Source organism: Podarcis liolepis (assembly GCF_965112155.1).
Source record: "Podarcis liolepis genome assembly, chromosome: 9".
Lineage (NCBI taxonomy): Eukaryota > Metazoa > Chordata > Lepidosauria > Squamata > Lacertidae > Podarcis > Podarcis liolepis.
Genome location: NC_139564.1, coordinates 72,898,267 through 72,914,974, shown reverse-complemented (window position 1 = coordinate 72,914,974; position 16,708 = coordinate 72,898,267). Strand labels below are relative to the sequence as shown.

At 47.4% G+C, this 16,708-nt stretch overlaps 1 protein-coding gene across 1 annotated transcript; it reads left to right on the top strand.

Annotated features, from left to right (window-relative positions):
- Nucleotides 1–771: 771 nt before the first annotated feature.
- Nucleotides 772–12,061, top strand: CPLX3 (complexin 3). The gene is made up of 3 exons (XM_083460252.1): nucleotides 772–1,411; nucleotides 6,563–6,650; nucleotides 11,793–12,061. Exons 1-3 carry the CDS (start codon nucleotides 1,251–1,253, stop codon nucleotides 12,015–12,017), a joined length of 474 nt encoding a protein of 157 aa, XP_083316378.1. The 5' UTR covers nucleotides 772–1,250; the 3' UTR covers nucleotides 12,018–12,061.
- Nucleotides 12,062–16,708: the final 4,647 nt, after the last annotated feature.

Here is a 16,708-nt window from a genome sequence, read left to right as displayed (position 1 = left end):
TCCTATGTACAGTTTAAATGCATGTTTGTATTACATACACACCTGCACACACACTCTGTGCTTCTTTTGCATGCATTTAAGCTACACATGGGATGCAGGTGGCGCTGTGGGTTAAACCACAGAGCCTAGGACTTGCCGATCAGAAGGTTGGCAGTTCGAATCCCTGCGACAGGGTGAGCTCCCGTTGCTCGGTCCCTGCTCCTGCCAATCTAGCAGTTCAAAAGCACGTCAAAGTGCAAGTAGATAAATAGGTACCGCTCTGGCGGGAAGGTAAATGGCGTTTCCGTGCGCTGCTCTGGTTTCGCCAGAAGCGGCTTAGTCATGCTGGCCACATGACCCAGAAGCTGTACGCCGGCTCCCTCGGCCAATAAAGCGAGATGAGCGCCGCAACCCCAGAGTCAGTCACAACTGGACCTAATGGTCAGGGGTCCCTTTACCTTACAGGTTTGTCGCAGGTGACCTCTTGCCTTTGGTTCCCCTCTTTCCCATTTCCCCCTTTAAGCTCATCACTTTCTCTCTGTGTAGCTTATCTATCAGCTGAGCATAAACCCTTCTTGCAACTAACGAAGCGGGTTGTACTCTGTGCCAGTTACTTCCACAACAAACCTGTCTTTGCCACGAGATACGTTGTGGTTTTCTTGCAACAGACTAACACAGAGCTACCCACTCTGGAAGATGCGCGAGGTTCGTCACACCAGTCAACAGCTTTCATCTTTTTTTACGAAGGCAAAGAAGGCGGTGCTGGAGCGCGAGAGGGAGGGCGGAGTGGGCGAGCAAAGCCAAACTGCCACACCGTCGGAGGCGAGGTCAGATGAGCGTGAGGGTCCCTGGAAAGTGAGCTACTGCCCACCGCAAGGGGGCGCCCCCTCCTCGCGGCCGGCTCCGTCAGCCACAGGCGCGCGCAGACGCTCCGAAGCAGCAGTCGCTGTCCGCGCTCCGTGGTGCTGAACGCAAAAGCCGCGCGGTGGTCCGAAGGAAGGGAGCGGATTCATTCGGCACTGCTGGGAGCTTTCGGAACTGTCCGCCTCCCGCCGGTGCTGAAGCCCAGCGGAATCCCGGACCATTCCTTCTGCAGCAGAACCAGATCTCCCAATGAGCAACGGGATCCCCAACAGGAGACGATGCTGATTTAGATCAAACCTGGTCGCTGGGCTTTGACAAGCCGGCCAAGCTCAATCCCCATCTTTTCTTCTTTCCTTGATCCTAACTCTTCCTCCAGCAACTTCCTCCCCTCCTCAACACAGCTAGTCATGGCTTTCATGGTGAAGTCCATGGTTGGTGGGCAACTGAAGAACCTCACCGGCGGACTGGGGGGAGAAGAGAAAGGAGAAGGGGAGAAGTCCCCGGCTGAAGCTCAGGGGATGACGAAGGAAGAATACGAAGAGTACCAGAAGCAGCTAGTGGAGGAAAAGTAAGTATCGGGTGATGAAGGGCTCCTTTTTGTATCTGTCCAGTTATATTGCAACCAAGAGCCTTGGCACAAGCGTTCATGGAGAAGAGTCCACTTCATGAGAGCCATGGCTATCCCTTTGGAGAATATCACATGACTCTTTCTGTATGTAACTTTTAGAAACCTTAGCCGTACGTGTCTTTTATTGTCTTAGTTTGCATGGTAGATTAGCAGGAGAGGCGATGGAGAAAGAAACTGCTTGATAACCCCCTTTAAGGAAATTCCTGAGCAAAATCAAGATCAGACCAGGGAAATGTGAGTGATTTGATAGCAGCTCATGACATATTATGCATTTCAATGTAGAGCCTGGCCAGAAGACTCAAGGCAAGCAAGTCTGAGATGAAGGGGATTCTGAGCTTTGCCTCATCTCAGACTCATCCCACCACCAACCCTGTTGAGGTAAATGACTATTATTCCCAGGTCTAGAATCAGGGTCTCAGAATCACGAGACGTCTGGGCTGCTGTGAGCAAGTTCGGTGAATCAACATCTGAAGAACAATACAAGTGTGGGTCTAAGTCTAAGCTTATTCACTGATCGCACCAGTTTATATCTTTAAGGAAGGAGAGAAATAGGCTAAAGGGAATGTAGGAAGAGCATGCAAGTTCACACAGAGAGATGATAAAGATCCCTCCACCAACATCCAATACTACACACACAGTAAAATTTATTTCCCAAGAAACTGCTTTTGTATTGTCCTGGGATTGTACCTTGAGCATCAAACAGTGGTGTACAAAAGAGGGCATTTGAAAACCTCATGCTGGCTCCACTGGATTGATTCTAGCAGGATGTTAAAAAGTCCACGCCTACAATAAAAATAGGGCAATTTTAAAAATAAATTTAAAATAGCGCTAAGCAGTGTCTGTGCAAAAATAAATCCCTTGCTCTAAGCAGTTTTTATGCAAAGTTCAGACCCAAATCCTCCCCTTTTTAGATGTCAGCATATGAATCTGGGCTACAGAAGGTGCCCTGTGGAAGCTGATCTTTCCATTTAAGCCCAAACTGGGTTAAAGAGATCCTCTGCCTTAGTTCCTCCCAAATAAGTGGTGAAGGGAAAGAGGAAGTGAACCCAGGACTTTACATTTGTTGTGGAAGGCGGGGAATGTTAGTAATGCATTTTAATGAACCCCTAATCTTTTAATCCGCTTTTGCCTTCAAGAGATGGGATTGTTTTCTCAGGAAAAACTACATCTCACTATAGCTCCCCCCACCCCCGGAAGTTGGAGTTTAGATTATTCACCATTTCCGATTTTGAAAAGGGGAGGGGTATTCAAGGCTGCATTTACACACATTTTTTAAATGCCGTTTTGCTCCCGCACCAACCGTTTGCTTCCTGTAGTAGTTTGCATGCATAATTTCACTGTGTTTCACCTGTCCCTCCCACCCGCAGTTTGCTTCCAAGCCTTGTGCTATGCAGTTTTCTCTGCTGTCCATTTAATGCATCAAGTGGCATTCCAGAAAATTCTGAAGTGCAAGAACTGATTGTGGCAGCCCCTGTAGTCACTCCACTCCTGAGGATTTTTTTTCCAAACGCACAGGCAGCTGTATTGATTTATATATGCACATATGTCCTTACACCTTCCAAAGAGCAGCAGTGCAGAAATAGCACTATACCCAGTTTGTTATAGTCTGCCAGCAGTCACAGGATAAATTCGACTGGTAAACACAATGAGCTTTAATAAAATATTTCCAGCCAGTTCAAACTTAACCTTTAGCATTTAATTATAAATGAAAAAGAAATTTTGCAAAGAAGTATTGCCATTTAAATTGCTTGTGTCTAGTAGGAACTCCAAGGAGGAAAAGGAAAGAAGTATCCAGACTCCTCAATTACTTTCTTCATTCTCTTCCTTCTGCCTTGCTAATCTTCCACAAACAAATTTGAAAGCCTCAGTATCACCTCATTCGCTTGCCAGAGCAAAACAAAAACCATTAATTACCCCGCTGTACCCTTGTCTACATCACTACAATCATCTTTGGAAAGAGGACAAAGTAGCCTACTTTTTAAAAAAAGAAAAGAAAAAGAAACATTCTATGCTGCAATTTATGTTCTGGAGAACAGATCACATCAGCACCATCACTTAGGTGGCAATCCTACACACACTTGTCTGGGTGGAAGCCCCACAGAACTGTCAAGCACAGGTCTTCTGGGGAACTTAGATCTACTCCTGGATTTGCATAAAACACCTAAATCATACTGAAGACCTACCATTGCAAGGCATATTAGGGACACATTGATAGAAGCATTATGTCATTAGTGATCCAGGAAAGTTACTCTTGAATTTTTTATTTACTTATTTTTTAAAACTGCATACCACTGTATCATAAATATATATATCAGAGGAGTTTACAACAATTAGAACATAAAACCATAAAAAGTTAGAAAAGTCATTCATGAGCAAATTCCTAGTTTGTTTTTTTAATTGGCTGAGCTGGCTCAGAGATCTGGTTGCTGAAAGACATTGGAAATATTAAATTTTGATCATAATGTTTCCATATATATATGTATATATATATATATATATATATATATATATATATATATGTATGTATGTATATATATATACCCTACTCATATGCAAAGTGAGCTCACAATCACAAAAATGATGAAACTGGTTGGAAATGGTCGTTTTTAGCTGAGGAACAAATGAGGTGTCAAAAAGAGCAATAATAATTCTTCTTTTCCTCCATTCTTTGTTCATATAGTCCATTTAACTTAAGGCTTAGAACCTGTGGCCCAGCAGATGTTGCTGGACTCCAACTCCCATCAACCCCAGACAGTATGGACCATGGTTTGAGGATGATGAAAGTGATAACCAGGCAACATCGGGGGGGGGGGGGAGGCGCAAGTTCCCCAGCCCAATACAACAGAGTCAGCTTCTGTTTTGCTCAGTATCATTTGATCTCCCCATCATGAAGACCAATACTGTCTCCACTGACTCCCAGAAGCTGTACCAAAATCAGCCAGAAGTACTAGATATTTCCAGAGCTGCAAATGAACTTAGCCAAAGCACCTGATGAGAGGAAATGTATTCAGTCGTCCCATTGGTTTTAGTGGAAGTAAAACTCTCCCGAGAACTGTGCTGCTGTGAGTCATGCACAAGACCTGCAAGACACCTTTGCACACCTGGGCACCAGCTGGTTGTCGGGCACTCAGGAAGGGTTGCACAAGGGGGTTTTGTCCAGGCCCCACCCTCATCTGCCCCACACCTGCCATCATATATGACATCAGGTGTAGGCTGCATCAATAGGAGTATAGCATCTAGATCAAGGGAAGTAATAGTGCCACTGTATTCTGCTCTGGTCAGACCTCACCTGGAGTACTGTGTCCAGTTCTGGGCACCACAGTTCAAGAAGGACACTGACAAACTGGAACGTGTCCAGAGGAGGGCAACCAAAATGGTCAAAGGCCTGGAAACGATGCCTTATGAGGAACGGCTAAGGGAGCTGGGCATGTTTAGCCTGGAGAAGAGGAGGTTAAGGGGTGATATGATAGCCATGTTCAAATATATAAAAGGATGTCACATAGAGGAGGGAGAAAGGTTGTTTTCTGCTGCTCCAGAGAAGCGGACACGGAGCAATGGATCCAAACTACAAGAAAGAAGATTCCACCTAAGCATTAGGAAGAACTTCCTGACAGTAAGAGCTGTTTGACAGTGGAATTTGCTGCCAAGGAGTGTGGTGGAGTCTCCTCCTTTGGAGGTCTTTAAGCAGAGGTTTGACAACCATATGTCAGGAGTGCTCTGATGGTGTTTCCTGCTTGGCAGGGGCTTGGACTCGATGGCCCTTGTGGTCTCTTCCAACTCTAGGATTCTATGATTCTATGATTCTATGGCAGGTGGGCATGGCTTGATGGAAATGGCCTCACTGGCCAAATGGGGAAGCCTGCCTTAGAAGTTAGCAAACAAGAGTCTACTTGTGGCCAATGTTAAGCTTCTCCATCCTTATCCAACTACACAACCCTCCTGTCCATGTTACTGTGGTCATAGAAGGGAGAAAAGGAGGAGGTGAATGGCTGTTTATGGCTATAAGTCATTATGGCCATATTATTTGTGCCAATGTCTTGCTTGTGAGCTTCCCATAGGCATCTGGTTGGTCACTGTGGAAGCAAAATTTTTGACATCATGGGCATTCGGTCTTATCCAGCTTCAGGGCTCTTATGTTCTTAGATATTATGGGCTGGCTCTGATTCATTCGGGGATGGGAATACCTGGGGTGAAAGAACTCTCACAGCTATCCTACACTCCAGTCATTTGGTTAAATGAGCAGCCTGAGACCATAACCCAGGATTTATTAATATTAATTTCTTCCAATCTGAATTAATTCCATACCACATAGCTTGTTATTCTCCATCATGGTTTTCTAAAAATGATAAAAATGGGGATTTTTCTCCCCACACCTCCAGCATGTCCCAGTATGGGCATCCCAGTGTGCATTAGCCATTGTAAGTGTAAAACCCTGAGATGGTCAGTGTTCTGGATTGTATAATGTTGAGGCTGAGATTTAGTGTTGTGTGGATGGCGCTTAACAACTACGACTTACACAGGAACATGAGAAGAAGTCTTACAGTGAATTAGACCCCTGGTCCATCTGGCCCAATACTGCCCACAATGACCGGCAGTGTCTTACCAGGGTTCCAGGCAGCGAGTCTCCCTGTCCTAACTGGAGGTGCCACAAAGACCCAAACCTGGGATCTTTTGCATGCAAGGCAAGTGATCTGCCACTGAGCTATGGCCCTTTCTGTTGGGGATGAATACATAAAATAATAGAATGAGTTGTTTTACATGCAAGGCTGTGTAAAAATAAAATAAAATCTCTCTCTCTCTTTGTGTGTGTGATGTGCATGTTATCTGCAGCATTACTGAGTATGAGTGGAGAAAGAGCACTGGCAATTATTCCAAGTTAATTAGGCAAGATTAAACAGTGTGTGATCTTGTGGATGCACTCTGACTAGCATCATATCAGCTGTGTGGAATGCTTAGGAGCAGAGATTAATGGCCTGTACCGGGAAATTTCTCAGGCTTCCTCTGCCCTAGTGACCAAGACATTTGCTCGCCATGCCAAGTGGGGCACACACATTGCAGCTAATCGACATCTTCTCCCAATGTTGTTTGCAGAATGGAGCGGGATGCCCAGTTTGCACAGCGCAAAGCAGAACGAGCCACCCTGCGGACCCACTTTCGGGATAAATACAGGCTTCCTAAGGTAAGCCATCAGGCCTTTGCTGCAGGAGGAGGATGAAGGGAACCTGGGCAGATTTCCACAGGGATATTGCTGGTTGTATTAGGGTTGAGCAACAGCCAGATACCAGAGGAGGTGGAGGAAGAAATAACCAGAACCTTTGATGCCAGGGTGGGGAAACCAAGACCGTCCAGATGGTGCTGAAACTTCAACTTCCATTGCCTCCAGCCTGCTTGACCAATGGGCAAGGGTGATGGGGACTGGAGCCCAGCAATATCTTGAGGGTCACAGCTTCTTTGTTCTTTCCTGTAGGACAGGGGTGGGGAAGTTGTGGCTCTCCAGATGTTGCTACAGCTCCCATTATCAATGACCATTGGCTCTACTATCCAGGACAGTCCAACAACATCTGGAGGGGCTCTTCCCCGCCCATACTGTTGATGGAGGCAGAGCATTAGGACTGAAGAGAAGGGTGGAAGTCAATATGTTGACCTTACGAGTCACAAGCCACCATGCACAGAGTGGCTGGTGCTGATAAAATGCCAGAGACATCCTGCGCTTGGAAATGGCTAATGGGAGAACGTGGCCCTCTTTTTAAGTTCACTCCAAAATGAGGCTGGAACCAGTCAGCAGTTCCTTGTTGAGGACGCAGAGTAGATCAGCAGGTGAGTCCAGGCTCCATCCCTGACATCTTCCATTAAAAAGATCAAGGTTCAAGTGACGGAAAAGCCCCTTCTAAGCCTAAGACTTTTTAGAGCTGCTGTTAGATGGATCTAGGTAAGATGGGCAAGTCACCTGGCCTGGTTTAAGGGCAGCTGTCCCATGTTTCTTCTTTGGCACAGAACTACATGAGCCATCTGAATATGAAACTGAAGTTGACACATCTCTGGATCTAGGGTCAAGGTCTGGGCCACTCCAAATTGTGGGTGATAGTCAACTAAGTTTTACACAGAGTAGAACTATTGAAATGAATGAGCATGACTAAGGCAGACCTTCCATACCTTTGTCTCCAGCCCAAAGCTTATTTCCTGTGCAATGCATTTCAGATAAAACTTCTCTGGACCGACACTTCAGAGTAGTAGCAGCCCTTCCGGTCCCAGGGTGGGTTACGGCCTCGGCCCAGTAGACCTGAAGGCTCATCTCCACTTCAGCCCGAACACTGATTTCCAGCTCTGAGGGCCTTCTGGCGGTTCCCCCACTGTGAGAAGTAAGGTTACAGGGAACCAGGCAGAGGGCCTTCTCGGTGGTGGTGCCAGCTCTGTGGAACACCCTGCCACCAGATGTCAAGGAAATAAACAACGATCTGATTTTTAGAAGACATCTGAAGGCAGCCCTGTTTAGAGAAGTTTTTAATGTTTGATCTTTTATTGTGTTTTTAATATCCTGTTGGAAGCCGCTCAGAGTGGTTGAGGAGGCCCAGCCAGATGGATGGGGTATAAGTAATAAATTGTTGTTGTTGTTGCAATTTAAAATTCAGAATTAAAAACAAATTACAGTCACAGGAATAGGATAGATCCTGAAAACACACCTGTCCCAGACAGTGACCTGAGGGCAGTGGAATTACCAAAAAGGCCACCTCTGCCAGTCTTGACCCTCAAGAAGGTCTGTTGAGAAGGAGGCAGCCTGGGTCATTTAGGGCTTTAAGCGCTTGGCTGAGCATGGAAATAAATTTAAATAGGATTTGAGGTGGTCTGAAGCTGATTTGGGGATGTAGAGGTGTATAAACTCATTTAGACTTCTCCAGAAGCTATGTGCTGAGCAAGAAGGTGTTGGGAATCTGGGAATGATTTGGGCATGGTCTAAAGGTACCTGATACAACAAACTTGCTAAATCTACGCTGGACTGGATCTGGTCAGCATCCAGATGGGAGGCCTCTTGGGCATTCCAGGTCTTGAGTTCCCTGGCAGAAGTGTGCCAGGATAGAAATGTAATACATGAAATATAAATGATAATCAAGTTATAGGAAGTTCAGACTGCAGACTGTTGTAGTACATAATAAGATATTCTTATGGATAAAACACTTTTTTTTAAAAAAAGGTGTTCAATTCCTCGCCATTTGTCTGCTTTCATTTCTGTGCCATGAAATAGGCTCAGTGACGCTGGACTTTAAATGTATCATTACCTGCCATCGAAACAGCTGGTTTACTGGCTTAGTTGGCTGTAAGATCAGACATAATCAGGTTAATCCAAAAAAAAAAAAATTGTATCAGTTAAGATCTATTGAAATCAGTGGGACTTAAAATAGGTACAACTGAATTCCATCCCATTGCCTTCAGTGGGACTTTGTCATGATAAACACCTGTTGGATTGTGCCCTAAGGCCAGGACGGGGGTGGAAGGCTTTGTTCAGCCCGGGGGCTGCATCCCTTTCTGGGCAATTTTCTGGGGGCCACATTCCAGTGGTGGGCAGGGCCAGAGGCAAAAGTAGGTGGAACAATGAATGTGAATTTTGCCACTGTATTAGTTTTTGCACTCACTCATACATCCCTGTACAGTTGGGTCCTTCATCCACTCATCCAGGGAATCAAAAGGCATCATCAGAGTTCAAAGACACATTCTAGTTAGGCAATACAGCGATGAAGGAGGGCGCAAAGCAGAGCCACTACAGAGAGTTGCTGAGAAGGGGGTTTGGTCGGGGGGGGGGGGCAGGGAAATCCCCAGAGCCAGACAGAGAATCTTGAAAGGCTCCATTATTATTATATTTAAACTGCATTTTTTATAAAACATTTCTTCATAGTTTTAATGAGATATATGTTTTTTCTTCTTATTTTTAATACTTATTTCTGATCTTAGAAATCTAATAGTGTGATGATACATATGACCTATATGCATATATTCTGCCAATCTACCATCGTGGAGGCCTAGGTAGGAGTAGACCATCCAGGTGTTCTCCAGACTCAGATCTGCCCAGTTCCATATCTTAGATCCAGGAATGACATCATCCCAATTCTAGAGATCTTGCTTGTAAAAATGCCTAGACAGATGATCATTTCGGTTTAAGCTGGTTTAGTCCAGTTAGCTTCCATCAGGCTTAAAGCTACAAGTTCATTTGGGGCCTCTGTGTGTGTGTGTGTTTTGCATGGTTGTGTATTTATAAATACTTGAGCAACTTCAGAATAGAAAGAGAGCTGAAAAAAATCTTTAAAGATAATAATAATAATAATAATAATAATAATAATAATAATACAGATTTTGTAGTAAAGCATGGAAATATTCATTCTGGAATCTTTCCATAAATGTTACAATAGCTGCTCTAATGTTGAGATTGTAATCTAATATTCTTGTTTTTCTAAACACCAGACAAAAGCGGAGCTCTATCAAGAGGGTTAGAGTATGCCCATCTCCAGCACTCTGAAAAAATCCCACATGGTCACGGGCTGCCTAGGTGTTGTTCCCCTGATTATCTTTTTCACGGGTCTCTTACTAGCCTCTAGCCACCTGGTTATCTTTGCTCTTTCAGGCAGTGAAAGATGGGCAAAGATAACTCTGATGCTCTCAGGTGGTCGTGGTCCAGGGGCATCCAATTCAAGCCACACAAATATCTCGGCAATAAAAGCATCTTATTTTAACACGATGTCCCTCTTATACCGCTGAATTTTGGGTCCTCCCTCCACACTAGCACCTGACGTCCCCATCTGTCCAAAACCTGCATCCTTCTTCATGTTCATTTCGCTCTGGTTTTGCATGTCATAATTGTTTGTCGAAATGATCCTTCAAAGAAAAGGGCCACTTCTAGCGTACCAAATCATTCTGGTTTGCTGCATTGACATCTCAAGCAACTGGTGATGTGAGGAGCAGAGCAGAATGAGAGCATTCTGGCCTTCAGACACGTGGCATGTGCCAGTGCTGAAGGAGTGAATGTTAAAGCTAGAAAGAACTGTTTGGTTGTTCACTGAAATTTTAGCTTTTAAAAAATAATTATTTGCTTTACAGCATAGCGATATTGGTTGCACAAAAATTGAGAACTGCATCTTTCTTTTTAAGTGCTATTGCTAAGTTTTCTAAGTTATCTTCATTGCTCTCTGTGTCATATGGTCTTCAATGAAGTAATCTAGCATACTGTTCAATATCTTTTATATCAATATCAAAATGCTCTTGACTGTCATTATAATTCTCTCTTTCTTTTTACAGATGGGAGGACACCAAATGATTCTGGTTTTCCCAATGAGTTTGTGGTTGAGAATTTATTTGTTACATTTTTTTATCCCAACTCTCCTCCACGCACAGATCTTCTCCCCTCTCCATTTAATCATCACAACAGCCTTATGTGGTGATGGTGACTGGCCCAAGGCCATCTTCATAGCTGAGTGGGAATTGAACTTGAGTTTCACTGATCTAACTCCAACCTAGCCACCAAACACACTGGCATCTGTTCAACCAACCAACCAGCCAGCCAGCCATTCCCCCCCCCCTCTCTCTCTCACACACACACTGCCTTCCTCCTATGTTTTGGTCCATGGCTGATTCCCATCACCAACCATAAATCTTCCAACACAATTGCCCAATGCCACTCTACTTCAATCTGTCCCAGGCTCCTCCAACACATCAGCGTCTTGTTCCACTTCATCAAAGCCCGTTTCCATGCTCTTAACTTCCAGAGTGTGATCATCACATCCATTTATGTTCTGATGGAGTCAGTCAGGCATGAGAGATTAAAACAGGACTGAATGGAAACATCTTTTCTCCAACTCCAGCATCATTCAGATCTTCCCACTCTTAAGGCCACCTGTCATGGCCGCCAGCTCCAGGACACAGCAGTTGCTTCCCCAACCCCCAGGGAGAATGGGGTCTATTTACCCTGTTCTTCCTTCCCACTCTCTCTGCTTCAACCTCTTGAGGGCACCAAGGCTTGCTGGGCTTTAAATACCTGCCAGCAAACCTGGCAGTACTCACCTTCTTGTCCTGCCTTTCCCATGTCTTCCTGTGTGGAGGTGAGCCAGGAGATACGTTCACATCACCATTGCTACCTGCTGCTGGCTTTGCAGTTTCGTCCCACTGTCACCATAGCAACAGAAAACGCAGTTGCTATTTCCCTCAGCAACTTGGCATTGAGTGGCCATTGCACTGGACCTCCGGTGTGGCTGGGCTCGGGCCCTAGACCATTATGGACTATTATGACCCCTGAGCCTAATCTCTCCCTCTCTTCTCTAATCACCACCATCCCCTTTAGAATGAAACAGATGACAACCAGATCCAGCTGGTCGGGGGCGATGTGGAGCTCCCCAAAGAACTGGCCAAGATGATTGAGCAGGACAACGAAGAGGAGGAGGAAAAGGACTCTGTTATCGGACAGCTGACCAGCATCCAGAACCTAGACCTGGATTCCCTGAAGGGCAAGGCCCAGGCCACGCTGGACGACCTCAAGCAGTCTGCCGAGAAGTGTGCCGTCATGTGACCCAGCTGTTGCTCATCAGCAGAATAAACCCCTCCCCTTCCCAAGTTGTAAAGTGTGTCCCATTGTGGGGTGGGCTGTGGGCACAAAAGGGGAGCGCAAGGGTGCGGGTGGTTTATTAAAATTATCCAGCAGGCTCCTGTCAAGTTTGTCTTCCCCACCTAGGTGTGTGTGGGCTGGATACCCTTTTTCTAAACCACCGTCTCTTCCCTGTGAAAGATGTCTCAGTCCTTCCTGCCCCATAAGTGAATGTGAGGTGTGTCTGGAAGTCTCAGGTTCTAGAACAAGACTCTCCTCATCCTCCTCCCCACACAGCAGGGTGATGCCCAAGTGCTGCCCCCCCATCTTTCCCCAGGGCTGACACAAGCCCTTTCAGCAGAGCAGGAAGAGAGCCATTTGCCGTTTCAGGACTATGGGCCTGAATGTGGGCAAACTGCCCCCACAAAACCCTCTACCTTACGTAGAAGAACCATTTTTTGGCCTTCGCTCAAGTTCAAATGAAGGAGATGTGAAGCAAGGGCTTGGCTGCAGGTGGATGTTTCCGTTCCTTTCGGCTTCAAGGAACAGAACTTGTCACCAATCAAAATGACGCCCTTGCCTCCTTTGTGTCTTCCAGGGACAAGGCATGGAGGGGTAGACTCTCCTTCCCATCCCTTCCTCCGACACGAAACCATAGCAATACGGATCAAACAATGACAATACTTTGCACTTAACGGCACCACAGATGCTTTACAAAGGAAAGCAGAGTTGTGCCCCCATTTTACAGGTGGGGAAAACTGAGGCCCCAGTGTAGCCCAGTTCTTTGCCGTACAGTGTGACAAGTATGGAAGCTAAACTGGTTGGTGCTCAATCCACTGAAGGAAATGGCTGCCCTGTGAGTGTGACTTGTTTCAACTCCTTGTGTAGTGCTATGTTGTCGTGGGACCTCTCGCCGTCCTTGCTTCCAACAAGAGGAGAAGGGGGACATTCACCTCTGTGTCATGAATGTGGCAGTCAGTCTGTATGTTGTGCCGTGACAATGCAGTGCTCCTGTCTGAGCCTCTACCTGCCGTGACACCCTCTTCCCGTGGTACTGTTGAAAACTGGTGGAATAAATGACAAGAGTTCTCTATGCATTTCTTTGTCTTGCCATTTTGTACGCAAAAGATTGGATGGCCTGCCATGGCTCCCCAATTCTGTATGCCAGGAATGGGGAGCCATTTACCGCTCAAGGGCTGCCTTCCCTTCTGAGCAACTGTCTGCAGGCCACATGCCGGTGGTGGGTGGGGCCAGAGGCAAAAGTGGGTGGGCCAGAAATGTGAATTTTACCTTTGTAGAGCAAGCTGTAAGGGATGCGGGTGGCGCTGTGGCTTAAACCACAGAGCCTAGGACTTGCCGATCAGAAGGTCGGCGGTTTGAACCCCTGCGACAGAGTGAGCTCCCGTTGCTCGGTCCCAGCTCCTGCCAACCTAGCAGTTCGAAAGCACATTAAAGTGCAAGTAGATAAATAGGTACCGCTCCGGCGGGAAGGTAAACGGCGTCTCCGTGCGCTGCTCTGGTTCGCCAGAAGCGGCTTATGCTGGCCACATGACCTGGAAGTTGTCTGCAGACAAACACCGGTTCCCTCGGCCCATAGAGTGAGATGAGCGCTGCAACCCCAGAGTCGGTCACGACTGGACTTAATGGTCCGGGGTCCCTTTACCTTTTAGAGCAAGCTGTGCCCCCTCTCAATCCTTCATCCAGACAAGGAAGAGGCACGGTCAGTGTTCAAGGACATATGTCGGCTTGGCAAAAAGGCAGGGACCTAGCCCAGCCAGCGAGTTGTGTGGCCTTGGAAGGGTCCCAAGGGCGAGACAGAGAGACCTCAAGGGCCACATTTGCCCCCCCCCCCCGAGCCTGAGGTTCTCCATTTATGCTGCGTCTGGTGCTGTTTTGTTCTCTTACAAGCCTAGACAGATGCAACCACTTCATCTACCAACTGATTCATGAAACACAAACACACAACGATGCACCAGCCTTGAAATGTGACTAGCAAACCTGTTGCTGTGGATGGTGCTGGGTGCTTCACCAGCCAGATTGTTCCTTGAGTACGTCAAGGTAAAAGTGGCTCCAGCACTGACAAGGGCACTCCTGGAAGCTCCTCGGAACTGAGGGCAACCAAACTTCTGAAACTGCACAGGAAGTTCAGGTTGTTGTCAAAGGTCCCAGGCTGTTGAGGTGGCAGCGGCCAAAACTGCTTGTGCTACAAAAACCACAGGAAAAATGCCTGGCATCATTAGGAGTTCTTTGGATGTACTAGTGGGCCCAATGAAGGGAAGTGGGGAGAATGGCAGAGGCAGACCAGGAGGCCCCTCAGACCCTTTTTGGCCTGTGGACCAGAAGTTCCCTATGCCTGGTATGCACTGTGATCTGTTGTACAAACACGTTCTCCCAAAGAGACACCTTGTCTCAGTCAAAACTGGTCCCATTAGCCTGGATCCAGTGCATATTTACTCTGAAGGAAGACACATTGCCTGCTCTGACTGGCAGCAGCTCTCCAGGGTCTCTGGCACGGAATGGTCCTTCCTAACCCTGCTTTCATGACTGGAGAGGCCTGCACCTGAACCTTCCATAAAGGAGAGCATGTGCTCCATCACTGGCAAAGCAGAGGCAGCTTCCTTATACCAAGTCAGACCACTGGTTCATTTAGCTCAGGATTGTGCATCCTGATTGCTGGTGGCGCTCTAGGTTTCCAGACTGGAGTCTTCCCTGGAGAACTTCTGCAGGCAAAGCACGGGTTTCCCCACTGAACTATGACCCTACCTCTTAGAACAGGGAAGGGGAACCTGTGCCCCCAATGTCCCCAACCAGCCAAGGTTGATGGGAGGTGTAGTCCCACAATATCTGGAGGGCTCCAGGCCCCCTACTCCTTCCCTGGTAGGGCCAATGGGACTTCCATCTGGAGGAGCCATTGCTCCGTGATTTCTCTAACTCATGCTATGCATGTGGGAGGCCTCTGGCTCAGTTCCCAGCCCCAAATGTTAAATGGTGCCAGATGGTTGGAAAGTCTTCTGCCTTGGACCCTGACAAGGTGCTGCCAGTTGGTGTAGACCAGGTAAGGGGAAGCTTTGGCCCTCCAGGTGTTGCTGGGCTACAGCTCCATCTGCTCTAGCCGCTGGTCATGCTGGCTGGGGCTGATGAGAATTGGAGGTCAGCAACTTCTGGAGGGTCACAGGTTCCACATCCCTGGTGTAGACGGCCGTGGGCTGGGTGGGCCAATGGCCTGAGCTGAGCACAGGACAGCTTTGTGTCTTCAGTGCTGTCGAGCTGCCACTGCCCATATTATGTGCCATCCCTTCAAGCTTTCCACAAATCAGAATAAGGACACTCTTCAAACTCCACTATTCTTGACTGGTGCCCAAGAAGAAAGCGCACTGCAGACTGTGGAAGGCTCTTCTCCATCTGCTGTCTGCAGTTCCCGTATGTTCTTTGGTTGCATACCAAGGCAGCCTTTGTTCTTTTGGCTTGGGAGACACTAGAAAAGCACTATTGTCCAACAATCTGTTATCAGCAGCTCAGAATGAGTCTCTCCAGCACGTGAAATGGCAGGCTCAGCAGCGCACAGGGCCTGTGCATTGACTTGGGTGCGCATCCAGCACCACCACTGTCCTTGATGTCTAGAACCTCTTGGGTCCATAGGGCTCATGTTTGCCCCTGTCAAGCCACTATGTCATCACAGGACGGGGTGCTGTGAGGTCAGGTCCCATCCAACATGCCTCCCTGATTTCAGTTCAGGGCAGGGATGGCGACCCTCTTCCCTGCCCAAGGGCCACATTCCCTCACTGGCAACCTTTGGGGATGCAAATGCAAATGGTGCACATGGCCAGAGCAACAGATGCAGCCCTTCTCTTTGGCCCTTAGCAGGCTGCACGTAGCCACAGAAAAGCCAGAGACCTGTACATACATGCCCACACTCCTCCACTCAGAAAAGCGAGAGGCATGGCCACGCTGCAAGGGAACCTTCCAGGCAGGCCAAAGCACTTGAGGAGGGTATGGGGCAGGGATGGGGCAGGGGCCTTATAGAGAGTCCTGGAGGGCCAGATTCAGCCGCTGGGACCTGAGCTTACCCACTCCTGACGCAGGAGGTGCGGCTAAGGGCCTCTTCTTCGCTCCGCGCAGAGAGAGGTTCACTTTGCCATCCTCCGCCGAGTAGCTTTTTCTGGTTTAGTGCAAGCAGCACAAAGTGGCCTTTGGGGAACTGGAGAACTGTCTGCTCTAAAAATAGCAGTGGCACCACTTCTGAACATGAATCATTCCATAAACAAGCATCAGAACAAAATCCATCTCTTTTGAGCAGGCCAGTTATCTAACTACGAGTGCCTTTTGACATCACATTTTCCAACATGGGGAACACTTTTGGGTGCACATCTCATCAAGGCACAAGAAGGCTGTGGGACCAAAGAGCCATGTCGACTTAACAGAGATGATATGTGGCTAGGGGTTGGCCACAGTCTAGTATGCGCTTTCTTGAAGAATTCTAGAAAGGTGGTTTTGTTTGTTTTTGGTTCTGCTGTTTTTAAAGATCTGCCTTGAGAGCAAACCTACTATGCCTCAGGCCAGTGTCTCCAGTGCCGATTGCACGGAAGGCTGGAGGATGGGGAAGTGCGTGCCCATAAGCATGTGCACACGCTATTTCTGGTGCACTTCCGGGTCGGAGGAGCACCAGAAATTGCTTG

Excerpts from the sequence above, each read along its gene's own strand:
- CPLX3 (XM_083460252.1), top strand. The coding sequence starts at position 1,251 with ATGGCTTTCATGGTGAAGTCCATGGTTGGTGGGCAACTGAAGAACCTC. Across the intron at positions 1,412-6,562 it reads AAGCAGCTAGTGGAGGAAAA|AATGGAGCGGGATGCCCAGT; the intron begins GTAAGTATCGGG and ends TGTTGTTTGCAG. Across the intron at positions 6,651-11,792 it reads ATAAATACAGGCTTCCTAAG|AATGAAACAGATGACAACCA; the intron begins GTAAGCCATCAG and ends CATCCCCTTTAG.